Source organism: Dermochelys coriacea, chromosome 1 (assembly GCF_009764565.3).
Source record: "Dermochelys coriacea isolate rDerCor1 chromosome 1, rDerCor1.pri.v4, whole genome shotgun sequence".
Classification (NCBI taxonomy): Eukaryota; Metazoa; Chordata; order Testudines; family Dermochelyidae; genus Dermochelys; species Dermochelys coriacea.
In genome coordinates, this window is record NC_050068.2 from 143359686 (window position 1) to 143386571 (window position 26886).

At 38.9% G+C, this 26886-nt stretch overlaps 1 protein-coding gene across 7 annotated transcripts in view; it reads left to right on the forward strand.

Annotated features, from left to right (window-relative positions):
• The window catches only part of POLA1 (DNA polymerase alpha 1, catalytic subunit), a 369765-nt gene that overhangs the window by 29120 nt on the left and 313759 nt on the right, over positions 1-26886 (forward strand). For all 7 annotated transcript variants that reach the window (XM_038370695.2, XM_038370686.2, XM_043505015.1 and 4 more), the window contains exons 8-18: positions 387-582; positions 759-915; positions 1731-1909; positions 5330-5442; positions 5892-6008; positions 11290-11364; positions 13143-13281; positions 19272-19426; positions 22733-22817; positions 24485-24546; positions 25307-25396. In XM_038370695.2, the coding sequence (XP_038226623.1) occupies positions 387-582; positions 759-915; positions 1731-1909; positions 5330-5442; positions 5892-6008; positions 11290-11364; positions 13143-13281; positions 19272-19426; positions 22733-22817; positions 24485-24546; positions 25307-25396 (1368 nt within the window). The remainder of the gene's footprint in view (positions 1-386; positions 583-758; positions 916-1730; positions 1910-5329; positions 5443-5891; positions 6009-11289; positions 11365-13142; positions 13282-19271; positions 19427-22732; positions 22818-24484; positions 24547-25306; positions 25397-26886) is intronic.

The following is a 26886-nucleotide window of genomic DNA, read 5'->3' on the forward strand; positions in this document are numbered from 1 at the left end:
CTGACAACCAGCTCCATTCTTGCCTGGCACAAATGGGGAGAAGGAGGTTCTGAGGTCGGTCTCTTAGCTCCTGAGCTGAGGCCTGGGAAGAACAGCACAAAACTCATGGCCAAAAATAATCAACAAACGCTGTCTATTAATCGTTTTCAACTATGACCCATAGAACTGCCTTTTTTTGAGTGTGGGGTTGGGAATAGAAATGGCGGTAGAATAAATGTTGCCATGGAATTGAGGAGTTGTTGCTGAGAAATTTGGTGTCGTGCTGAAGAGTGTGCAAAACCCTGACTGTAGGCCTTGTTGCCAACTTCATGTATAATTAAACACTGTAGTTCTCCTTTAACTTAAAGAAAATTAAAGTTTAATTTGTGCCTAAAATATTTTTTCAGGTAGTAACCCCTATAGTAAGGAAAGCTCCCACTACTGTCAGAAAGGAAGCTCTTTCTCCAACTACCTCTGATGCTAAGCATACCACTTATGCAGCAAAACCTGCTGCAGTCCATAAAGAGAATGGTGCTGAGTATACAATAAAAGCTGCGGAAAATGAAGAACTGGTGAAGGCAAAACCAGAGAAAGCTATTCAAGGTATTTTAAAAATTCTGGCAACGGAGACAGCAAATGTAGCATGTTCTAAAATATTGTAGTTAACATTGGGGCGAAGTGTGAAAATAGCTTTCAGTGATTCATATTAATGTAGTATACTATGTGTATGTACATACTGGAATGATATAATATATTGGTTCTTTTTACAATGCTTACAGAAGATGATCAGGGCATGATGGATTTTGAGGATGGGGATTTTGATGAACCGATGGAAGCGGATATACCAGAGACTGTCGGGGCCCTGAAGAAAGAACAGAAACTAGAAGAGAAAGGGACACAGCAAGTGGTTTCTGTGAAGGAAGATGCATCCTTTTTGTAAGGATCTGTGGTTGCAAAAAAAAACTTTTTTTGCTGAAAAAAGTTGTATTTATGACTTGCTATATTTGGACTTGATATTCACATATTTTTCTAAAGGTGTTGTTCTGTGATTGCACTGTAGGGACTTTAAAAATGTGCAGGCTGAAGGGAGTAGACTGGCTGACTGCTACTTAAGAAAAGGGATACTTCATGTTTCTGGGGATAGACCATTCCTGTCTGGGTAAACAGTATAATGTTTTATGTTAAGTGCTCAATGTATATTGCAAAGAGCTGGTAACGTTATGTGGAATGCTTAGTGCTGATGAGCAGAAATCAGGAATCACTAAAGATTTATATTACCAAATGCCTTATAATTGCCCAAAACATGAATGATAGTTAAAGCCAGTTTCCCATGGCAAAGAGTGATGCCATTGAAGTTAAAAATGCTAAAGTAATGATTTTAAGGTCCTTTTCTTATATGGGAGAGTTTTGAAGCACATTTTTAATACTGTTTCATGACTGAAAATTATGAGAAATTATCACAGAAACAAGTAATGACTCTGTCCCACCCCAAATAGCTTACAGTTGAAGGTAGCCTTGCAAACTGATGGGATTACTCATACTGTAAAGACTTGCATGTCTGGGATCTGTTCAATAGTTTAAAGCAACTTTTAATGCCTGTCTGCTGGATATACGAGAGCTATATTTGTGGGGGAAATAATGGAGTATTGCATGTTAGCTAGTTCTGGTGACGGATCTTAAGTAATGTCTTCTCAAAAGTTATAGTTGTAGTGAACATACAACCTTACTCATCTGTTTTTCAATACTTGCAGAAGTTCTTTTCTCCCTGATATGTCCTGTTGGACCAGAATGGATAAGGATGAAATTGATTTAGTTGCCTCAGAAGTTCAAGTGGACCCCAGTTGCCTGCCACTAGTGAACGGGGAAGATGGTGATCAAGTCTTCAGGTTTTATTGGCTGGATGCTTACGAAGATCAGTATAGTCAACCAGGTATCTACACATTTAAAGATGGAAAGTAACTCTCTTGTTCCCTTCATTTTATTCTAGCCATGAAGGCTGGGATTTTCAAAGGAGCCCGAGGGATGCCGAGCTGCCCTCCAAGCCTGTTGAAGTTCTCCCCCGGGAGCAGCTTTTGTAAGCTGTAATGATTTTGTAATCATTTGTAACTTGCACAGGGTTATTCCTCCCTCTATATGATATAACCACTTGACAGAATGAAAGTCTTGTCTATTATGTTTGGTCTGTTATAGTGTTGGGGGAAGGAAAAGGATTTTAGTGCTGTTAAATCAAGGGAATATGCCGACATTCTTTACCTCTGTGTGGTAGGAATGAGTTGATATCTCTATCTTCTTGGTAAGTGGTACAATAGTTAAATGAACTGGTCTCTTGCTTTTGAAAATCTAATCTGAAATCCTGATTAGATCATTCCTTTGGTCTCCTATGTCCTGATAAACCTGTCTTTGTATTACAAGTCGCATGTGTTGTAGGAGTTGGAGGAGAGGAGGCAGACTGGTTGTGCAATAGATGATGTGCAAAAATCTTCATAAAGCTCTGCCAAGATACCTCGGTCCTAGCTCGCTTATTTCATAGCTCTAGTACTTTTGGAACCTGTCTTTCGTGCATATCAACCTCATTCACACTTAGTGGTAGAGGAAAAATACCTATTTTGGAGGCTTTGGACAAATGCTCCAAGTGCTAAGTATAATCCATTTTGCAGTTACACCTTTGTTAACTTGTGGTGCCAAGGGGTTAAATAGGAGTCAGTCTCTTTGTATGCTGAGTGCCTTGAAAAGCTTCCTGATGAGAACAGCTAGTGATCACTGAAGTCATGGTGAAATCAATTATTCTAATATAAAATAGCTACTCCTTAAAGACCCTGCTATTTGTTTTTTTTACTTCCATCTTGGCTTGTAAGTCAGTGGTTGCTGAATGGAACATAATTATGAAAGGATTTATTTTTCTTGCATATGAGAAGAGATATCCTGTCCTTATTGTGACATTTTCAAGGTTGAATAATAGACTGCACCTGGTTTCAATTAGTAGTGCAGGGGGAAGTCAATTTTGACATTGTTTTTGTTTAATAGTTTCATGATTTTTATGGAAAATGGGCATAAACAATGTCAAATACATTGCTTGAAATGAAGCTAGACTGCAAGATAAATAAGACTCTAAAATCATTTGTAACTTTGAAATAGTTTTCCTTCATGATTCCCTTTCTCTGTTTTATGGAGAGAATTGGAAGGCTGTACTCCTATCTTAAAAATTCGAAGAAATAAATAATAAAATAAAAAAATACATGTCCATCTGGTGCTCTGGTCACCTGTCCCATAGCTTAAAAAGCTAAGAATAAACCAGGAACTATTCATAAATATCTCAACCTTAGCCCACACCCTTATTAAAAGCTTAATGAAGGAGGAGGGGGAGAACAAGGGAGCAAGTCCTGAAATTGAAGACCCCCCAAAAATTGTTTATTATTGAAGGAGCTCCAGCTCAGACCGCTCTGATCTCAGTAATGGCAGTATGTTGGAGGAGGAGAGAGAAATCTCTGGTAACAAAGTCCAAAATTATGTAGGGATTTTTTTATAGGTTAACACTAGGCTTATCGGCATGTAATTTTTATTTTTTAATAATTTTGGGTGGGTAATAAAGTGTTTTGAAGCATTTTTAAAATTTTTTATCAATGTAGATTTTCATGGTTGTGGGAGATTATGGGAAGAGGTTCAGATGATAGCGGGGAGTCAGACAGTGATTGAATGACAGAAGACCTTGAGATTCAAAAAGTGAAGGCTTTATAACTTGTTAATGTTGTATAATATTTAAACACATTGTTGACATCACATGTCAGACTATACAGAGTAAACATCCTTGTTCTTGAGCAGCAGTGTTCTTTTTCCTGTCTGTAAATTTCTACCATTATCAATAGAAATATTTTTGTGGGGGGGGGGGGGGGTGGAGGGGGAGTGAAATTGATGTTTAACAATAAAAAATGTAATCCTTCCAAGCCTAGTTAAAACCAAACTCCTGAATTCTACCCAGAAGCTGCTTGAAAGGTAACAGCACTGGTTTAATGTGCTCCCATCTTACAAGTCCACTTAAGTGGACTGCAGCATTCTGAGCTAGCTTCAGTTTTCAAATGTTTCCAAGGTGTAATTCCATGTAGCGTGCATTATAGCTGGTTCGTTATACCTTACTGTTGCGGTGACACAGATGTGGATAATTGTGGCAAGGTCTACAATGAAAAGAAAAGATGGGTGAAAAAGCTGTTTTGGCTACACCTGTTACCTGGACATCCAGGAGCACCCTGAATTTAACAGCATCCCCAAGTTGTCCACCTGTATTGTCGCACTCCCTTTGTGAGGGGTGCTGATGTAAATTCCACTAACTTCCAGTTGCTTCCCCTAGCCTCACCGTTCTCTCTCTTTTACCTGGATGGAGTCACAACCAGCTAGCTGTCATACAAGACCTAAGTTTTCTAGGCACTGGGAAATGCATCCCATTGCTCCAGAAGAGTCAAATGTGATGGGGATGTAGAGCTGGGTATCTTCAGCATACTGAATGCAATGAACTCTCCTCACTAACACTCCTAGTGGCCCTGTATACACACTGAAAAAGAGAGGTGACCAGCACTGTGCACAAGAGCCCTTGGGGCAGGGGAATTACTTCATTTATTTCATTGACCTGCAGTTGTAGGAAAGATTTTTGTACTTGTGGGGTCTGTTTTTTGTGTGTGCTATTTTTTTTGGAGCAGTGAATTGTCAAATATAAAACTTTCTGGATTTTATTATGGGAATTATTGTTGCTAAAATTCATAAGTTTGGGACTTGAAGCTGATAAATACTATTAAGTGAAATTTTCAGTGGATTGCAGAAGGCCTTCCATAGACTTCATTGGGTACAAAGGAGTCTTAATGTTGGAGAACTGAGTAAAGAAAAGACTTCATTGTCTTGGTTACCTTCCAAATGGAGGTGTGTTAGATGGTTTGAGCCTTTTATGGAGTGATTGATATCACACACATTTCAGCATTTTCTTTCTTCACCTACTTTTTAAAAAAATTTTTGGAAGCTCTTAAACCAATTTAGGGGGAATGAGAAGCTATAAGAAGCTATAACTCTGAGAATAGAAGATAGTGGTGTGATACCATCTTCTGTGCTTGGCATTGCTTGGTTACCAGTGTTGGAGGTATGGTGAAGGACCACATAAGTACTAGGTTTATAAAGCGATTGCTTAGATATTTGTAGAGCACTGTCTGTCAGCAGATGGAACTGTTCAAGGACTACACATTGGAAATTAATTCATCCCCAGGACCAAAGTAATCTTTATTTAGTTATACTTAAAATGGCAACTTTTCTGCTAGCAGCATCTTTGAGAATTTTTGGTTCCCTAATATCTAGTCTTCTCTTCTTTTCTCAGGTGTGGTATTTCTGTTTGGTAAAGTGTGGATTGAATCAGCAGAGACCTATGTCAGCTGTTGTGTGACAGTGAAAAATATTGAGAGAACTATCTATCTACTGCCACGTGAGATGGTAGGCCTGAATTTCAGTGGGCTGCTGATAGGAAGCTATTGAAGTAAAATACCTTTTGACTTGTTTACATGGCTGAAACAGGCTGATCATTGCAAATGTGATATTCATCATGTGAAAAGCAGAGTAGAATATTCCTGATTTTCAAGCTATAATGACGTGGCTAAGAAAAAGGCAGTTCCTTTACCTGAAACTAATGGTGGCAGTCTTCTTGAGTGACCTCCTGCTTACCATGTTAAGTTTCTAAGTCCTCTGTTTTCAGTAGTATTTCATAAATTTGATGACTTGTGAACTAGTATATATTGGTGCCATAATGTTCCCTGGCTACAAGCTTTGATTGTATGTCAAGTTTATCCATTAAAACAACTCTGAATTTTGTTGATTTGTTAATTTCTTTAAAGTTTGTTGTCAGAATCTGTAAATGAAATAATTTGATTTGACTCTCTTTAAAGCAAATGGACCTAACTTCTGGTAAAGAGATGGAGAATCCTGTGACTATGATGAATGTCTACCAAGAATTTAATGACCAGATTGCTGTAAAATACAAGATCATGAAGTTCAGATCCAAGGTTTGTCTCTCTTGTAATCATGCTCAATCCCATCCTATTTTTCTGTTTTCAGAGGGCAGAAAACTTTCAGTGGATAGCAGTGCTGGTTGGTGTGTGGGTGGAAAAGGCAAAGTTATAACTGGCGTGTATGTGTATGTTTTCCTGTAACAGCCAAGCAGTGACTGACTGAATCTTTTTCAACTCAAGAATAAGTGAAGCAGAGTTTGGAGATGGGCCTAGTATAGAACAGAATTTTAATCCCAAAGCAAATAAGATTAATGGCAGAATATTGATAAAAGGTCAGAAGCATGATCTCTGTGTGAGAAGTCAGCTTTCTTTGAGATCTAAGGCTGTATCCTGACTTTTCACACTAGGACTTGTTACATTGAAAACAGTTTTCAAATATGGTTATGACCAAACAGTTTGTATACGTGCCATCATGATTATAAATGTCAAACCTTGCTAAAATCCTGCCAACGGATTCGTTAATAGAACAGTTTTAGCCAACACAACTTTGTGAATCAATTTTGTTTCTATATTGTGGACTCCAAACCACTAATGGAACTGTTTCAGGGTCTTCCTTCTTCTTCCCCATCTCTGCCACATATACTAGAAGTCAGTGCACTACATGTATGTAGCACTTCCTGTTTACTGTAAAGCACTTTTTGCCCAAAGCTTGCTGAGGGATACACACATGGCTTTGCTTATTAGAATAGAGAAAATGTACATGCGCAGGTGAGCTAGCAACTAAACGGCAGTCCTTTTGTGATGCTCACAGTACTGATTCCTGGACAGCCAATATTCATTTCTCTTAAACATCCTAATTTTTGTAATGAATATTGAGCACAAAAGGGAAAATCACTTGTGGCCCTCTGGGTAGGGCACTGGATTAGGACGTGAAATTTGGTTCTTCCATTGACCTGCTGTGACACTGAACAAATTGCTTCACCTTGTTGCTTATTTTTTCCCTTTAGACTTTAAGCTCTCTCGGGCAGGAACTATTTTTATTATGTGACTGTACAATGCCTAGCACATTAGGGGGTCCTGATCTTTGCTGGAGCTTCTAGACACTACGGTACTGCAAACCATTAATAAGGTAGATAACGTTCCATTTTTGTGGGAATTAGGATGCCATCTTGAGATCTAAACCGTTCAGTTGGATCCCTAGTTGTGCTTGACATTTGTGATTCCTCTGTGTGTTTGGGCCACTCCACAAGTAAAGAGAATGGTGAAGCGGAAAAGGTTGCTCTATCGGAAAATAGAGGCAGACACGATGTGGGATAGAGAATTGGTGTCAGAGGAATCTGTTCAAAAAAGGTACAGTTCTGCAAAGCAAAATATGCAGAAATTGTGCTAGCAAGGGCATCACAAATCTGGACTGAAGTGCATTGCTTGAGCTGTGTGAGGAAGCTTATTCAATCACTTCATAAGCACTCATTAACTTTCCTTTCCCTTTTCCCTCTTTAATGTGTGGATAAAATGCAAGTGTCTCTTTGCAGTCCAGACTTGGCTGAAGATTAGTGCAACGCTAGCATCATGTTTTTTCAATTAAGTGCTCAGATGGCTCTTCCTACTTTTTGGAGTGTCTTGGAGTATCAAGTTGAGAGTTCACAAAGAATTACAGTATAACTTTGGGATTAGTTTTAATTTTCTTGGATTAGTGGTCAGTACTGTCATTATACCCTTGTGTAAAATGTTTGGCAAGTGGTTTGAAAGGCAGAGGAAGAATGAATAAAAACAGTGTGTAAAGTGAGGGGAAAATCAAAATATTGATGGACAACTCTAAATGTTCTAAAGCATGATGGAAATGCAAGTGCTTCCCAAATGTCTCTTTAAATAGCAAGTTCACCCAATAAATATCATACGTCTGTGCAGCAAATATGTAACAGTGCAGTATTTTCAGCCTTCAATAGTGGACAGATTGTATGCTGCTTTGGCACATTCCAGCGACACACATTTCATCTGTTTCAGAATTTCTTATGATCAAAATAATTCTGACAAGTTTACCTTTGAATTTTTTTCACTGTTTCTACTGGTGTGTTCTCATTATAATGTACTTGTAAATGGGAGATGTAGGTGGGTAGTTTAAGATTGGGTGTACAGCAAGGATAGGGTAGCTCACTGCTCAGGAAGAACCCTGAAGTTGAGAAAATAACTAAAATTTAATGAAGTGGGCTTCAATAACAGTGACTTGGAAGCATATGCTTTGGATTGTCCTTTGAAAAGGTGCTGAAGGATCAGAACCTTTTTATTTAAAAAACCAAAAACTTGTTCATGTGCAAAGTGACAGTTAAAAGATGATACGGGAAGAGATGATAAAGATTAAAATAAAGATACAATTGCGGGAAGAGATTATAGATGTTTGAAAGTGGGATAAGCCATAGTGCAAAACCCTCTTTTATACAGACGCAGTGTGTCTAAACTGGGTGTTGCAGTTACCCCAGTACAAGTCTTGTCAGTATAGACAGTCCTGTATTTCAACATGATGATGATTTATTCATTGCATAGCAAGATATCAAACAGATGCCTTCTGTGTGAAGACGAAATACTGATCTGAGAGAGGACAAGCAAATGTTATATCTTACTGTTCAGATGGGAATTTGCTACCTGTCTGAATTGACTTTTCTCTGTATATTAAGACTTTAGCTAGATGGGGAAGGCTAGGGGGAATGGTCTCCTATAAAGCTTTGAACACTACATAAGCATACTTTTAGCTAATCATAGTTCCTGCATTGCCAAAAAAGGATGGGAAAATTAATACCTTTAATCATATGATATGCATCTTTGTGAACTTTTTTCAAAGAACATGCCTTTTATTGAGGCATTAATACTTCAGTATTAACATGCTTGGCCTGTTCTTAATCTTTCAATAAACAAAACTACAGTAGTAAAAGGCTTGCTTTCTAGTCTATGAAAGTTTGCTAATTCTTTGAAATTCTCCTCACTCAAGTTGGCTTTGATTTCAATAGGAGCTGCAGGATCAGGCCTAAGAAACAAATACAGCTTTCATTGAAGTTGATTTTAAAATTGTAAATTAGCTTCTCCAAGGCAATTAGGCTTAAACAATGACTTTTTAAAAAAGGATTGGCTCTAAAATTTTGTCCTGTAGCTTTAATGTTTTATGTTCAGTTCATCAATTAACAGTGCTATTTTTGAAATATTTGGAGGAAGTTTTCATTAATTTTATAGCAAGTTGACTTCAGATACCAATGCCTTTTTCAAAATAAATTGATTATAATGGAGGAAATTAATCTGCTTTGTTTTCATGTTGAAGTGACAAAGCTACAGTGGTTATGTGCAGAGCTGGCTGAAACTCAGGATTTCTGGTTTGTGGGAAATACTGGTTTTGTTCCAGTTCAGACCAAAAATTGAAATTTCCCAGGAACTGGAAATTCCATAAGTTTCATTTTTGGAAACTGACACATGATGTTTCTGAAACAAAATATGATCTTGGATACCCCAACAGCTGCTGACTGAAATTGTTGTGATTAGCAGTAGTAAAACTGACAAGATTTTCTCAATAGCAGTGGTGAAACTGACAAGAATCCTGTAAATTTCAGTTGATAGCTGCCAGCGCTTGCACTTTTGCAGCAGCACTGCTCAAAAACCTCTCCTAAAAAAATGATTGAAAATATTTAAGTGAAAATATTGCTACATACCAAGCTGATGTGACCCGCTCAATAGAACTACATCTAATCCATGACCTGATCATTTATATTGGAACAAAGGAAAGATAACTTCAATCAAGGAAGTGCATGCTTTAAAAAAGTAAACTGTAAAGTCTTAGAATCAATCTGGGAAACTTTTTAAAGATGATCCAAAATGGATGTATGGGCGAGCTAATTTTATGCTGGGAATAACTTCATGGACACAGAATTGTCCAAGTAGAGTGACTTTTTTGTAACACTTTGAAAAAATATTATAGGTATTAGAGAGAGAGAAATTTGTATTATTGTAACATCTACAAGCTCTGCTCGTGAACCAGGACCCCATTGTACTAGGTGCTGAACAGAACAAAGACAGTAAAGGGTAAGCTTTGCCAACAGAACCGTCACACTTGGGAAGCTCCTGCCATGCCACCTTTTATGTGGGCCCAGCGGAGCTTCTCGGACACTCTGGCTGCTACTGGAAATAACAGTAACTTAAATCATTGGTTATATTGGAGATGCTGTGAGAAGTGATGACATCTGGCATAGGCACACCATTGCTTGTGGCAGTAATTTTATATGTGCCCATCACAGCTTTGCCAACACCAATCTTGGGATTGTGAGTAGACTCTGTAAGGCATAGCATTTTCCCCATACACCTACCACTGATTGTGGCGGGAATGGAGCCTGTTCAAGCCAAGTTGGGCAAGTTCTTGACAAATCAATTTGAAAGCAACGTGACTCCATTCTGAAACTTATTAGCCAATCATTGCTCCTCCATGTCTAATCTCTGAAAGGAACACTTAATGGGCAGAAAGCATTTTTATGGCTCTTTACACGTCACTGTAATTATGATCAGAGGCTCACATGGTCTTTTTTACTCCATAGTCAGGTTAAATCCACAAGAAGTGGTTTGAACCTATGTGTTTAAAAAAAGACAAAACAGTAGTGGAGTCCTGGTTTATGACTAGGGCCAGTAGGACCTCTGGCAATACAAATAACACACGCCACAAGTGACTCCTCACCATCCATTTGTATAATGGCTGCAATGTACTGTTCTCTAGCTGGTGCAACAGCATAGGCTAGCCGTGCAAATCCGGAATCCTTAGCCTCCAGGAAATTTTAACATAGTTTTGAACAGTAAGGCTATGTCTACACTGTGCACCTTACAAGAGCACGACTGTGCCACTACAGCTGTGCCATTGTAAGGCATGTAGTGTAGCCACTCCTTGTCGCCAGGAGAGACGTTCCCAGTGAGGGATGGAGAGCTGTCTACACTGGTGCTTTTCATCATTAAAACTTTTGTCATTTGGGGGTGTGGTTTTTCCCCCCCCCCCCACACCTGAGCAACAAAAGTTAATGCTAAAAGTGGAGTGTAAACAAGGACTAAGTGTGGTTGGAGCCTGCTTTAGCATCGCTGGTAGCTTATGAACATGACGTTAGAGACCTACTTGTCCAATAACAAAGGGAGGCTAAGCTTCATAACTGCTGTAAGGAGAGTAATGAGATCAGATGAATGAGCATTTGCATCACGTTTGGTTTTTATTCCTTTCCTTCTCTTATTGGGAAGAAAGGATGTTTAGTATACTGAGATTTAAAAAAAAAAAATCCTAGCGCCTAATACATAGTATTTAAAATGTATTTCTTTTGCATAGAAAGTTGAAAAGAATTATGCTTTTGAGATCCCGGATGTTCCAGTGAAGTCTGACTACCTAGAAGTTAGGTACTCGGTGAGTAAAACTAATCTGATTAGAGGCCACATCACTGGAATAGTTCTGTCGCACTTAAATAAGATTAAGTACATATATGAACATAATTTTGTCCTTATTTATGGTTACACCCACCTCGCAACGTGTAAACTAATTGCTTTTTATTTTTAAAATTTGTCTTTTGGAGCTTATTTAACTTAGTGTTTTTCGTTTGCTTGTTTTCTTTATATCATTGATGTGCTGGCAAGTCCCTGCCATAGCTAGTTAATTGCAATGAAACTGAATAACAAATTAAAACCATTTTAAATCAGTATATCATAGATCACTAAAGCTTTCTATATATCTCGGTGTTAGCTCCACTCCCCCCAAAATAAAACATATTAAAATAATAATTTCATCCATCAATGTTAATGACTTATTAATTATGGAGGTATCTATTCCTGATTAGTCAGGCTTTATTTTTTTGTTTACTTCTGTGCCATTTGGCCTCAGTTAAATAATGTATTTAAACGTGTGTAACTTTAAACACCCACAGGGGACTGTTCTCAAGCCTAAAATCAGGCATTTGCTTAAGTGCCTTGTGATAGCAGGACATTTGTGTGTAGTCAGTTTAATCATTTGTATTGGTCTTTTATGAGGCTCCTGGGCAAGAGAAACTTTCTTTAGAAATGAGGGAAATGCAGTGACAGACCCACAAGATCCCAGCGGGACACTGGGACAGGGATAGTAACAACAAATTTTAGTCATTTTAAAAAAAAAATTGACAAGGTTTCAAATTGACAGTATTCCCTTCTAAATACATTTTGTTAATTGCTGAGAAGGGGACATTAAAGGCACCATCTTAATGCATTCAGCCACTTTGCAGGGATTAAGGTCATATCTGAAGGGTGAAGTAAATGCATATTAACTGCCCAAAATGCTGCTTTAGCACTTCAGGAGCATTCTAATCTTATTGGTCTGCAAACAGTGGATGTAGCTGGAAAGCTGTCAGATGCATAAAACAATATAATTAACTTGCAGTATTTACTTAAGCAGTTTCTATATTAAATGTTGAGTTATGTGGGTCATGGCTGATACCAACACACTCTTGTTTCTTATATGGACACAGATTTTGGCATTTACATTTTTTGGATCAATTTCCTGGCTTATGTGTAGGCTTGCAGATTTTCCTTTTTTTTTAAAATATATAATTTCCATAGATATGGGTTTATTTTTAAGGATTTTTTTTCCTATTTAAATTTTCACAGTTGGGAAAAATGAAGAGGCCAGACAATTTTTTAATTACAGTAGACCTTGAGTTTCAAAAAGTTAAGCTTTATAAATCATGAAAACACAAAAATATCACATGTCAAAATATACAGAGTAAATATCTTTAAATCAACAACCATACCTGTTTTTACTTTTCATTCACTAGTGTGTAACAAGCCTAATTTAAAATTCAATGGATTTTGACTCTTAAGTTCTCACGCAGCATTTTTCTCTTTTCATATCTACATTTCAGTTGTTATTGATGGGAATACTTTTTCATTGGTTTGTGTAAATTCAGTGAAATTGACGTTGGCAGATATTTACTGATAAAGGAATCCACCGAACCTACTTATCAGACTATTGTTTTAACAAAACTGCATACTTCTTGGGTTGCTATAATACATGCTGATGTGATGGAGTTTCACTCATGTGAAACTGGCACATTTCAGATATGGTTTAGTTTGTTTATACTGCTGCTTGAGCATAATATGTTGATATGCCTTTTTTTTTTGTTAATAAAATGACTTATCCTTTTCTTTTGATTATGTCAGGCTGAATGCCCCCGGCTTCCTCAAGATCTGACAGGAGAGACATTTTCTCATGTATTTGGAACTAACACTTCTAGCCTGGAACTTCTCTTGATGAGTAGGAAGATCAAAGGACCAAGCTGGCTGGAAATAAAAAATCCACGTATGAGGATTTGCATGTCAAATACTTAAGATTGCTGAAAAATAAATTTGGAGGGGGATGGTAGATGAGTTGACCAGTACAGTTCTATCTTGTCAAATCTTTTAGAAGTCCTTGAGGGCAGTATTATGAGAAGCAATGTTTAGATTTCATAAACAGGACCTATTAGAAAGCAGTTTTATTTTGAGAGGCAAGCAAGATTTGCTTAATTGGTCTCTTTTCAATGTTGACAGCTCTTGAACGGATTTCTCCCCTCGCTTCCTTCACCCTTTTCCCCCCAATTCTGTACTCTCTGTTTTGTGCTCTTTGGGACTTGATCCTTCAGAATGTCACTTTTTATACAAAAAGTGGGCAACGGCACCACAGTAGTAAGGTAACTGGGCTTCTTGTGATCTCCCCCCCCACCCCCACCCCAAGAGGAATGGAAAGGAAAAACTTGATTTGATTCTGCGACTGAATTTCTAAATGGTTCCGAGTGTCCGTTTAGCTCCAGTAATGCCACAGTGTAAAATGTTACAGGAATTTAGGCAATCGCTTGGCTCAAAGACAGTGTTTGATCTTGATTAAGTGTTTAATTTTAACTTTTACTCTGAGTTCTGGAACTGTTTCTGGATAACACCCAGTACAGATTACTCCATCAATTGTTTATACAAAATGACATGGTTGGAAACACCCAGTGTGCTTTCAACTTAGGTCATTGTTTGAGTGTTTGTCTATGGGGATCCCACTCTTTGTGCATGTGCACCTCATACACATTCAGAATCTTTGAACATTAGTGTCTCTGGAACCATGCCTTCTCCCTCCGTGTCTTCATGCTCCCAGCAACCACAGGGCATAACGGGCAGAGCAGCTGCAACCATCTCTTGGTTCCCTCTTACCAGCTGTGGCAGTGAGATGAACCGGGCAGTGTCTGCCTGCTGCCCCGTAGTCCATTCTCTATCCTTATCTAGATTGTTAGGGTTAATTCCTTAAATGTCTCCTGTGTTTTCTCTAATTTTTTCTTTGTTCTGTGTGTTTAAAAAAAAAAAAACCCTTATTTTCTCTCAGCACCTTGTGCCACAACCACTTTAAAATAGCAGCTTCAAATCCTGCCCATCTTGTGACTGGCTTATTCCCCTTCCAGACAGTTTGTTTTTGTCTTGGTGAGAGCCTTGTACCTAATTGATGCTCCATCTGCCAGTTGTCTGTTCTCCAGAACAAGAAAATTGTGAGGGGCATTTCAGACCCACAAGAATGGGCATGGAACTCCAAGATGGGACTTTCCACCTCTTAGTCTGTGTGCTCCCATGACATCCAAGATGCAACTGCAAAGGCTGGTATCGGTAAGAAGTCAAATTCGGGACTGAGTGGCCAAAAGCTTTGGTAGCCAAAGACACGCTCAGTACTGTTAGCTGCTCCAGAAACAAAGACAAGTACTGCCTCTTCCACACTGAGCTAAGATAGATCAGAACATTGGATCAAACCTGGTACTGATCTTACTTCCTTGAGAAAGGAAAAGTTGAGAGGCTTCAGGAGAGCTATTTCCTTTACACAATTCTTTGGAGGAGAGTGAAGTCCTCTCATACTAAAGGGACAAGTGACACCGATTCAACTTTCTTCTTGGCACTGAAGGGCTTTGAGGCTACTCTGGTCCCTACATCTGATATGGATTCCTACAAAAAATTGAAATAGTTCCTCAGTTGATAGTGTCAGTAACTGTTCTGGTAATTGCATTATTGGTGATGGAAGTTCTCTTCTCCCATACTATTTTTGCTATTTGCTATCTGTATACCTCTGGCCGCTGTGTCTTTGGTGGTCCCTTTGGCATAGGAGAAAACTAGACAGCCTGGCCTACGACATGCTACTTCTGAAGATAAGTCTCCAGAAAGCTTGATCTCATTTGAAGGAAAGCTTACTCCTGCACTTTTGTTCCAACTAATAGCAATTACTAAGCATTGTTCACTAAGTATGACTTTTTGGCATGGGACAAGTTATTTTTCTCTAAACAAGCTTCCTCCAGAAGCCAAGGAGGAATTAAAGTCTAATCTTTGAATGGCAACTGGTGGCAAAACCATCTCTACAAGTGGCTATGGACATTTTTGATACTGCAGCTTGATCTATGGCTTATGGCAGCTACAGTGGAGAGGCTTTATGGCTTGAAGTGTCAGGCATCACAAAGGAGATACATAATACCTTAGAGAAATTGCCCTTTGAAAGTGCAGACTTATTTAGCAGTTGAACAGATGAAGTCTTGCATTCCTTGAAAGACTCCAAAGCCACATTGACATCTGAACAACTTACATATTAGGGCTGTGGTATAAATACCCAGAGATTTTAATCTGAGTTCACCTATTCTCAACAGTGACCTCCTGATTATCCTTTAAGATTGAAACCCATATGTACTCAAAGGAGGACACCTGCTGCAATCACCAGCAATTGACATCATTGAAACAGGTTTGACATAAACGTTAAGAGTCATAACCTAGCCAGACTAGAACCATCCCTGAACCCTATCTTTGGATGTCATCTTTTCCTATTTTGTCATGTTTGGACTGGAATAGCCAACAATAAATGGGTACTAGAAGATCTCTTCCATAGGTACACTATGCAATTCCAGTCTCTGCCTCCTCTCCATCCTCTTTCTCTATCTGCCATGACCCTTCTTCTGAAAACCAACTGGAAAAATTAACTGCCTCCCTCCTTCTCCTGGGAGGCATACAGGAGGTGGAATTTTTTTTAAAAAAAAAAAACCTCCTGATTTATTGTGAAGAAAAAATGGCATCTTTGTCCTATCCTCAACTTGAGAGAACGAAACAAATTCCTGGGATTCAGAATGGTCATTAGCCTCCATCATCCTTTGCTTGCCGGCTTAAGACTGTTTTGTGGCTGTCTACGTCCAAGACACGATTCCATATTGCAATCCAACCAGCCCATAGGGCATATCAGCAATTCACAAGGGGTCCCAATAGTTATCAGTAAAAGCTACTGCTGTTAAGCCTCTGCCCAGCACTGAGAGTCTTCCCAAAATATTTAACTTCATTTAAGGAGACAAGGCATTTGTCTATCCATAGCTAGATGATTGGCTGATAAGTGGAAGGTACCATCAGAATGTTGCTACAGCTCTGAACTTTGTCCTCCATCTGTTTAGAGAGCTGGACCTGATCATAAACTACAACAAATCACTCAGTCAGTTGCAGACAATAGAGTACATAGGAGCTCTTATTGACCTCAAATAGCAAAGGCATGCTTTCCAGAAGAGAAGCTTCTGTCTATCTAGACAGTTTTTTTACAATGTTTAAGGTAAAAATCACTCACTCACAGTAAGAACCTGTCTCCAACTGTAAGGCTGCTTCAGTTTTCACTTATGTGATGCCACTAGCCATCGCCTAGGTCTGTTACATCCAATCTCACCCAGTCCTATATCAACCTGTGGAACATCAAACGGACGTATTTGTTGTAGTTGTATCTCATGTATTTGGTGATTGCTAAATTAATGGACAGTTGCTCAGAATCTTCAAAAAGGGGCCCCTCACCTACAGAGGCATTGATTACATACTCCTTCAGAACTGGTTGAGGTACTCACCTGGACCATCTTCAGATACATGGGATATGGTCCCAGAAGGAGATAAATGTCCTAGAACTCCAAGCAAAGAGTTGCAAAGCATTGCTCCTGGCTTTTAAAGAATTTCACTGTACAGATCCTTACAGACACACGCATCTATGATGTAAACAAGCAGGCCGGTGCCCATCCTTTGCATCGGTGCCAGGAAGCAATCAGATTATGGACATGGTTTAAGCTTTGTGGGATAATTGCTCTTCATCTTCCGGGAGCCAACAGCAAGTTAGCAGATTCTCAGCAGATAGACTATCACCTGTCATAAATGGCCTCAGAAGAGCTCCCTCCTCGGACCAATATTTCAGCAGTGGGGAAATCACATTATCTTAGTCACCATCCAAGAGAATACAAAGGGTACGTGCACACTCCCAGCCCGGTTGGAAAGACTCATAGTAATGGGGCTTAAGCTAAAAATAGCAGTGTGGATGTTGATGCCCAGGCTGCAGCTCAAGGTCTTAAGCCTGGGTGGTTGGATGGGCTTGAGAACCTGAGTTGTCGTAATGTCCACACTACTATTTTTAGCATGCTAGCCCATGCCCTGCTTGCATGAGTCTCTCTACATGGGCTGGGACTTGCTCCCAGCTGCAGTGTAGACACTCCCAAAATGCCCGGTTGTCTTTGTTTCAAAGGGGGTCTGAGCCCAGAATCCATGCAAGGCACCTTTCTCATATGGCGGAATCAGTCTCCTATATGCATGTCCTCCAGTTCTCTCTAATATCCAGGATGATGTGGAAAGTCCGAATGCAGCAGATCCTGATAGTTCCTTGTTGGCTGAGGCATTTTTGGCTAATGGGTCACTTTCAAATGTCAACTCGGCCTCCAGTAGCAATTCCAAACTGTTCAGAAATAATATCACAGGACAACAGTCACATTAAACCCAGACTTGAAATTGTTACACTTGACAGCTTGCATGTTGGCTGGGTTAAGTGCCACTGACAGAGACTGTTTGTTATATGCACAAGAAATCCTGTGGTGAAGCAGGAGTTCCTAATGAGTAATGAAAAATGTACTCCTCACAGGTGAAAAGATTTTCTTTTTGGGCAGCCCAGCACAACCTTGATCTATTGGAGGTTCCTGTTACCAAGATCTTTAATTATACCATCCATCTACATTCTGGATTCTCATTCTGTTCAATTACAGTACCACCTTGCCTCAATTTCGGTATGCCATTCACCCAGAGTCATGTTCGTTTTTTTTCTTACGCTTCTGCATTCAGATTTTTAAGAATTGCTTCCTGCTTCCCACTGATTTAAGAAGCCACTTCCCAAATGGGATCATAATATTGTCCTTTGCGGCCTCCCTTTGAACCCTCGTCTGAATACTCTCTACCACTTTACTCTCAAGATATCTTTTTATCATCCCCACTATGTCAGACAGAAGGGTCAGTGAACTCCAAAGTCTCACGGCGAACCCTTCTTGCATAACACTTCCACGAAGATAAGATGGTTTTGAGAAGCCGTCCTAAATTTATTCCCAAACTCGTGTCAGACTTCCATTTAAGTGAATATATTAATCTCCCTCTTTTTTCTTTCCAAAACCACACACTTATCAAGAAGAGAAGAAACTTCATATTTTAACTGTATTGAGGGTCTTGCTATGCTACCTGACCAGGACAAAGCCCTTTTTCAGCAATGCCCATGCCTTTTTTTGTTGTAATATGCCATTTTTTTCCACAGAGAATATTTAAATGGATCACCTAGTGTGTTTCATTTTTCAGTCATATGGCTGTTCCTTTTCCTCTAAATATCACAGGTCATTTGACTAGAGCTCAGGCTTCAGCAGACAAGGAAGTATCTCCATTATCTCAGAACTGCAAGGCAGCCATTTGAACTAGTCCCCTCATTTTTGTTAAACATTATGTCCTTGACCTGGCTGCAAGATCAGATACCAAATTTGGGAGGGCAGTGTTAAAATAGCTGATTAGTTAGTGGTAGTGTAGACTCCTCAGTCCGACCTTCCAGATAGGACACTGCTTACCAGTCACCTAGAGGTGGTATCCACATGGACAAATGTTCAAAAAATTAAAAACCTTACCTTATAGTAACTGTTTTTTTCCATGGTGTTTTGTCTGTGTGGATCCTACAACCTACTTTTCTTCCCTGTTTTTTTCAGCATCTCCCTTAAATGGAGATTCTGAATGAGCAAGAGAACTGACTAATGGTTACGGCTTCTCTGTCCTTGGTAGGGGACAAGAGGACATGCAGGGCACAGACATTTCAGTTTCACTAATAACCTGGTATTTAGCTGTTGGATGAGTTTCATCTCATACAAGCATACTTAAATGGATTCGCATGGACAGAACAACTTGGAGAGCCAGTTATTGTAAGGTAACCTTTTTTTTTTCTCCCCCCTCCTCATGTTGACCTTATTCTTGTAAGTGGCTCATTTGTTTCCGCAGAGCCCTTGAGTCATTCAGTCAGTTGGTGTAAGGTGGAGGCAACGGCCCTGAAACCTGACTTGGTGAATGTAGTTAAAGATCTTCCTCCTCCTCCTCTTGTGATCATGTCTCTCAGCATGAGGACAATTCAGAATGTGAAGACTCACCAGCATGAGGTAAATAATCAGATTTGGTGGTGGTTGATTTTTTTTTTTCTATGGCATATGCTAAGTAAGAATTAGTAACTGGAAAAACTTCACCAACCAAAAAGACTTGATTGTGATGTCTGCAATAGACCTGATTCTGCGGATCTGATTCTGCAGTGAGATCTGTGCAGGTGAATCCCTCTGTGGGCTGATGTGTCCATCTGCTCAGAGCTCATTACAAGATCAGAGTCTGTTTGTATATAAAATTTTGTTCTTTGTTTGAAAACACTCCAAAATGCAATCTTTGGTTATAGATTTATTTAGTCTTCTTTCTTTTAAAGAAACACACAACAGATTATAGATACCAAATAATGTGTCTTTTAAGCATTATGTATTCTGCGTAAAATAAAGGATTGCATCTGATAAACAAATTTTTAAAGCAGAATGGGAAACAGATTTAAACTCTCATACTACCTATTATGCTGCTGCCACTTTTTATTCATCAAGATAGAATACCACAACAACAGACTCTTGTCATAAGTATAAAAAGAAGGGTAACCACCTTCCTGTATACAGTGCTATAAAATCCCTCCTGGCCAGAGGCAAAATCCTTTCACCTGTAAAGGTTAAGAAGCTAAGGTAACCTCGCTGGCAGCTGACCCAAAATGACCAATGAGGGGACAAGATGCTTTCAAATCTGGAGGCGGGGAAAAAGGCTTTGGTCTGTCTGTCTGTGATACCTTTTGCCAGGAACAGATCAAGGATGCAAGCCCTCCAACTCCTGTAAAGTTAGTAAGTAATCTAGTGTGACAAAGCTCTGTCCTTGCCTCCGTGGGTCCCACATTTCCTGGCGGATTTCGTAGCCTCAGAGGCTCACTTTGACCCTCCACATAACCCTTCTTTCTCTAGAGACAAGGGTCACAGTCTACTGAGCCATTTTCATCATAAGCCAGCGAGGGAGGTGAGGAGAAGTTATCCTTTCTTGCACAGTCTCTGTTGTCTCCCATTCTCAGTGATTAAACAAGGGCAAAGGTGTGTGTGTGTGTGTGTGTGTGGGGGGGGGGGGGCGGGCCCACCCTCTACTCCGGGCTCCAGCCCAGGGATCCTAATAGTATCAGCTATGGTAGCTGACCTTTTAGAAACATGACATGTACAATTCCCTGGGCTACTTCCCCCACAGCAGCCCTCACTTCCTCAAGCTCCATTTCACCCTTACCTCAGGGCCTCCTTCCTTGTGCCTGATATGGTGTGTATTACTCAGCCTCTCCAACCACACAACTTCTTCCCACAGCTCCTGACATGCACATCCACCTGACTGGCTGGGAGGCTTTTAACTAGTTTCAGCCAGCCCCTGATTGGCTTCAGGTGTCCCAATCAACCTAGCCTTCTCCCTGCCTTCTGGAAAGTTCTTAATTGGCCCCAGGTGTCTTAATTGACTTGGAGCAGCTTCCATTTCACTTAACCTGGTACCAGGGATTTGTTTAACCTGGAGCTAATATATCTCCCACTACTCTTCTATAGCCATCTGGCCTTGCCCTGTCACACTAGCTAGAAAATGCGTTAAGTTTTCTTTTTATTTGGCTTGTAAATTTGCTATGCTGGAGAAATGTGTATTCCTGTTTTTGTGTCTTTTTGTAATTTAAGGTTTCGCCTAGAGGGATTCTCTGTTTTGAATCTGACTGCCTATGAGATTATCTTCCATTCTAATCTTACAGAGTGTTTCTTTCATCTTTGTTTTGTTCTTCTAATAAGATTCTGTTTTTTAAGAATCTGATTGGGTTCTTAGGGTCCTAAGAAACCCAAGCTGGTCTGTGCTCAAGTTGTTTGTTCTCAAGCCTCCCCAGGAAAGGGGTTGTAAGGGCTTGGGGGGATTGCTGGGGGAAGAGGAACTCCAGGTGGTTCTTTTCCCCGGTTCTTTGTTAAAGCGCTTGGTGGTGGCAGGTTACCCTAGTCCAGGGGCAAAGATTTTTGTGCCTTGGGGAAGTTTTTAACCTAACCTGGTAGAAATAAGCTTGGGGGGGGGGGTCTTTCATGCAGGTCCCCACATCTGTACCCCAGAGTTCAGAGTGGGGAAGGAACCTTGACAACTCTGTATCAGTGGTGGGCAACCTGTAGCCTGACCTCATGCAGCCCGTCAGGGTAATCCACTGGTGGGCCACGAGACAGTGTTTACATTGACTGTTTGCAGGCATGGCTGCCCGCAGCTCTCAGTGGCTGTGGTTCACTGTTCCTGGCCAATGAGAGCTGCAGGAAGTGGTGGCTGGCACGTCTCTGCGGGCTGTGTTGCTTCCTGCAGCTCCCATTGGTCAATGTAAACACTGTCTCATGGCCTGCTGGCGGATTACCCTCACAGGCTGCATGCGGTCTGTGGACCACAGGTTGCCCACCACTGCTTTATACTACCCACTGTAATTAAATGCTTTAAACTTTATATTTTAAACATGCTAACAAGTTGTTCTCACCATGTTAACTTTCTAAAACTTGCATTAACCAGAATAAAGTTCCAAAAAAGCTAAAGCTAATACCGACCTACTAGCCTGTAGTACAAAATACCACTATTGATTTATATGTAGCTTTGCAGATTATTTGTACTGTTTCCAACAATCTCTTTTATTAAAGCTGGTCAGAAGCATTCTGGCAAAGTGGTTTTTTTTTTTTTTTTCTTCAGAGTTTGGCCAATTCACCAAAATTGAAACGTTCTGCGGAGAGCAAGTTCCAACGGAATCTGCCAGATTACCTGCCTGCCTCCTCCACATCTGGTCTCGTGGCTTGCTGACGAGCCTGCTCTTTCCAGGCTTCTGGCTCCTCAGCAAGCCAAGAGCTTGTGTCTTTGGCACCCCAGAGTTCCTGGCACTGAGGCAGTCCTCCTAGCAGAGTGTCCCAGGGTTGGGGACCACAGGCTCTGTCCCCCCCCCATTCATTGGTGCTTCATTTCCTATTTGCAGAAAACGCCAACATTTTGGAGTTTTTGTTCCAAATCAGAACAAAACTCTATCTTGAAATACCAAAATCCTTCATGAAGCAGAGTTGCCTCTCTCCACCCAGTTCTGTATTTGATATCAAAATCAAATAGTAGTATTTCTTGAATGGTGGTTGGTGCTACTTAAGATCAATAAACAATGCTGAAGAATTCGGCAATTTGCAGCTGCAATTCACGTAAAGTAGGTGCCTTTTTTGAAAAAGGAGGAGCAATTGGAGAAGGCTGTGTAAAAGAAAGTGGAGGGATAGAAGGAAAGGGGCAATTTGATACTGTTAACCTTACTGTTGTGCATCTGCATATTTACATCAGGTTATCAGTGTGTTTATTATCATAGTATTTCTCATTTCTTGGTGTAGGTCATGGCTGTTGCAGCTCTAGTCCATCAAAGATTTTGTTTGGATAAAGCACCTCCTCAGCCTCCTTTCCAGACACACTTCTGTGGTGAGTATCTGGACCAGGTTATGGGTAGAGCAATTTTAAAGATTTGCTTCAATAACTTCACTTGGCTCTTTTTAATATCTATTTTTAAGATCTTTATTGGAAAGAAGTACAAGCAAGAATTTTTATGTGAACAGTGCTCTCCCCACTGTCTGTCAGCAGTAATGGTATGATGCCTGAGTGGTGGTGGGGAGAGAGTTAATTAGGTGAGGTGAGTGAATTTTTTCACTACCCAGCGGTTTCCTCCCTATTTTTAAACTTAGTTGATATTACATTTACTTGGTAGAAATCTTAGGGTTTGTCTATGAAGGCAAAGTAACCTCCCTCCAAACATCCTCTGCCTCTTTCTGTCCTCTTTCTCCTCTCGCTTGTTGCTTTTTTTAAAAAAAAGTTTTTATTTAATTTAAAAACAGTTCAGTCTTTTTTAAAGTAAAAGTTCAGCTAGAAGCAGGCCAGCAATAGCTTCATTCAATTCCTTTTTAGAAGGCTGAGCTGAGATCTCAAGGCAGTAATATGAAATTAAGAAACATGAAAACTTAAAAGATGCACAGTTGAGCATGTGGGGGTGGTCAACTGGATTATCAACCCAGAATGCCTTTACATAGCCCCAGATCCCAACTGATAGTCATGCAGAGCTTTGGAAGCCCTTAGAGGCAGGGATCCAGGAGCTAGCATGTAAGCTGCAAGTGCTTCATGGCACAGTTTGAGAATGCTAATGACATATAATTAGGCTTGAAAGGAATAGATTTTTATTGGTAAAGGTTGATAAACATCAATTTCACCACTCTCTCACAAATGACGAAAAAATATTTCCATCAATGATGATCAAAATTTACAGATGGGCAAAGTAAGAAACATACTTGGGAATTTACTAGAGTATGATTTATGGGATATTAATTTGTATATTTCAACATGAGATGTTAACAATTTGTTTTAACAGTTACAAAGCTTTAACTTCTGGAATCTCAACGTCTACTGTTGTTAAATCATTTTGCCCCTCCTCTTTTTTTCCCTAATTTTCCCCCCATAATTTCCCACAACTGTGAACATTTAAATAAATAAAAAATAGAAAAAAATGCTTAAAAATATACAGATACTATCTGTCAATTATTAAAAAATCTAATTCTGCCACTTTACATCTAATAGTTTTACTCTTATTGGATTTATTTATTGCTAATTTCTTTTAAAATAACTACCACTCTGAAAAACATTTAAAATCCATGTAATTTTAACTCCAAAGCCATGACAAAGTTTAAATTTCTTTAAACATAGCTGAGACTTTTTTTTTATAGAAGTCCCTGTTAAAAGCAAGATGTTAGATTAGATTGTCTTCTTCTTATCTGTTCTTGTTCAGTGACTCCTCAATTTCCATCCCAGAAAACTATCTTTTTAATCAAGTTTAAACTCTTGAATTTAGTTTTATAGTAGATAGCTTCATTTTAATTCAGTTGTTGAGTCTTGGCATGGTCTTGACTTCATTTTGTATCTTGTACAGTGCCAAGCACACTGTTACTACATAATAAGATAAGACGGCATTTCTTCCAGACCATTGATCCAAAGACTTTTAAATTAAAAAGATATTCTTACCCCCACAAAAACCTTCTAACAAATGACATTGTTTTTGATACCATATACTCAAATGAGACCAAACCATTTGATTTCTTTTGCAGTTATTTCCAAACCAAACGATTGTATTTTCCCTTATGACTTCAAAGAAATCATTAAAAGCAAGGTAACTTACTTTCTTAACATTAGGAATAGAATGCCTTCTGAGATACTGCCTTTGAATTGTGGGAGAAGAGTTTGGCATGGAGCAGTGTAGTGAACTAGCTTTTGTCTCTGAAAATGTACATTCAAATCTTTACTTTACTTTACATTGTCTTTGAAAACATACCTGCTGATCTGTCACTACTTATATTATAAAACTGTCATACAATTTGGCACAGTTGGCAGTTCAAAAGGTTCAGGAAGAATGTTGAAGATAAGATTTGAAGTATGTTGGCAGAGCTTTGTGGGGCAGTTTACATTGTATTTTGTTTTGTTATACTTATTTCAAGCTGGTTGTGTTAATCTCTCATTTTCATGTGTGGTAAAATCCATCCAAATTTCTTTTAAAAAATCCTCTTTTCATTTTAAAAGAGGCACTAAAAAGTTTGGCAGTACAAAAATGTAACCTACTCTTTTTGTGTGTGATATTAAACCTGTGGGCAAATGTTATATATATGTCATATGTAGCACTGTCATGCTATTCCTGACTCCTAGCAAGATTCTTGAAACACTTGCACCCAAAAGCAAAACAGAAAAGGGTATGTGAGAAAAGCTTTCTGTAATCATGTGCATGAGAACAAGAAGACTTCAATTATGAAGGAAAAAACTCTGCAGTGGTTTATTATTATTGTAGTCTTGTAACTCATCAGTGAGGGAGCGGGTTTTTATTTCTTTTAGTATTTATTGGGTTATTGAAACCAGGTACTCCCTCTTGCTCCTCTTAGAATGCTAATGTAGAGATTGCTGCAACGGAGAGAACGTTGCTGGGTTTTTTCCTTGCGAAGATTCACAAAATTGACCCAGATATTATTGTGGTAAGTAGCTATTAACTTGACTTTTTAATAGATATGAACTAAAAAATATGTTGACTGGGCAGATGTTAACTTAATTCTTGGTTTCTTTGTGCCCTTAAAGCTTTTACATTTATTTCACTCTGCATCATAATTTTAATTTGCTTTTATAACCTTGCTTTGGTTATAAAATAGAGCAGGTGTACATACTTACACATGTGATATTGAATTGCTCTTCAGGAGTATGTTGTAACGCTTATCTCTTTAAATATTATTAAAGACATAATGACCTTCCTTAATTTAAAAAAAAAAAAAAAAAGCTTTTGGGTCCACCAGAGAAGGTGGAATATTGATACTTATGGGTCTATTCATCATCTGTCCAAATACTCATGTAATTTCTGTTAATGTAATTTGGATAGTTTGATACCAAAATCAAGACGCACACATATTTTTTTTTTTTTTTTTTTTAAATCCATCAGTCAGTTAAGTTTATTTTGTGGCAAAATAAGCCTTTTTTTGTACTTGATAAATGCTTTATATGGGAAATGTGAGATTTATTTTTACTTTAAAGATTCATTTCCTTTTAAATGGTTGGGATATTTTAAATTATAAGTGAGTGTACTTTACTGAGTAGCCTTAAATTGTTTTTGTAACTTTTTGAATAACACAGAGCTGACTTAATTTTTTTTTTTAATAAACAAAAAAATAATGATGAAGAAATAGGATGGAGGGATAACCAAATTACTGAAGTGAGCAGTGCTGTCAAAATTAATAATGGCTGATGACAAATATCCGTGTACCTCTTTAATAGTTTTATAATTGTTGTGGAAAGACTCTGTCAGTGAAAATGCTGATATCAACACTTTAAAATTTTGGATACCTCAAGTTAGGTAACTGAGTGGCCTGATTTTTCAGAGCTAAGCACCTGCAGTTCCCATTGACTTAAACCTGTTGCACAATGACCCTTCTTTAGGGGAGTAGAAAGGTGTCTTTTTAAAAATACTTCTGCATTCCCACTTCCTGAGTTGTGCTGTGTTCTTTCTGGTTTCAGTTGAGGATTGGGACTAGTACCTTCAGGGAACAAATGGTTATGTTTCTCTTGCATTTCTGAACTTTAAAAGGCATTATTTAGCTATGTTTGATTTTAAATATATAAGAACTCTGCCTTTATGTACCATGCTGCATGGAATATGGTATTATGAATATATAACTTACATCAGTAGTTGGAGGGTTTTATGAGTGGAAGGAGAAGGAATTATTTAAACATGTCTTCACATGTGGTTAAATAGAGAATTTACATTGAGATCTGTCACTAGCTGTGAGGCATGAGACTGAAATTGAAAGAACCTGTATGAACTGTGAGCCAATTATAATGAAACAAAGTTTATTTCAGTATTCTGCTGAGCAGCGTTGTTAATGTCAGGACTAATGAGTACTGCTGATGAATAAATTCCCTTAGAATTTCCAATAAGAGGTATGCTGATGATGCCATCAATTAGATTAAAAAAAAAATA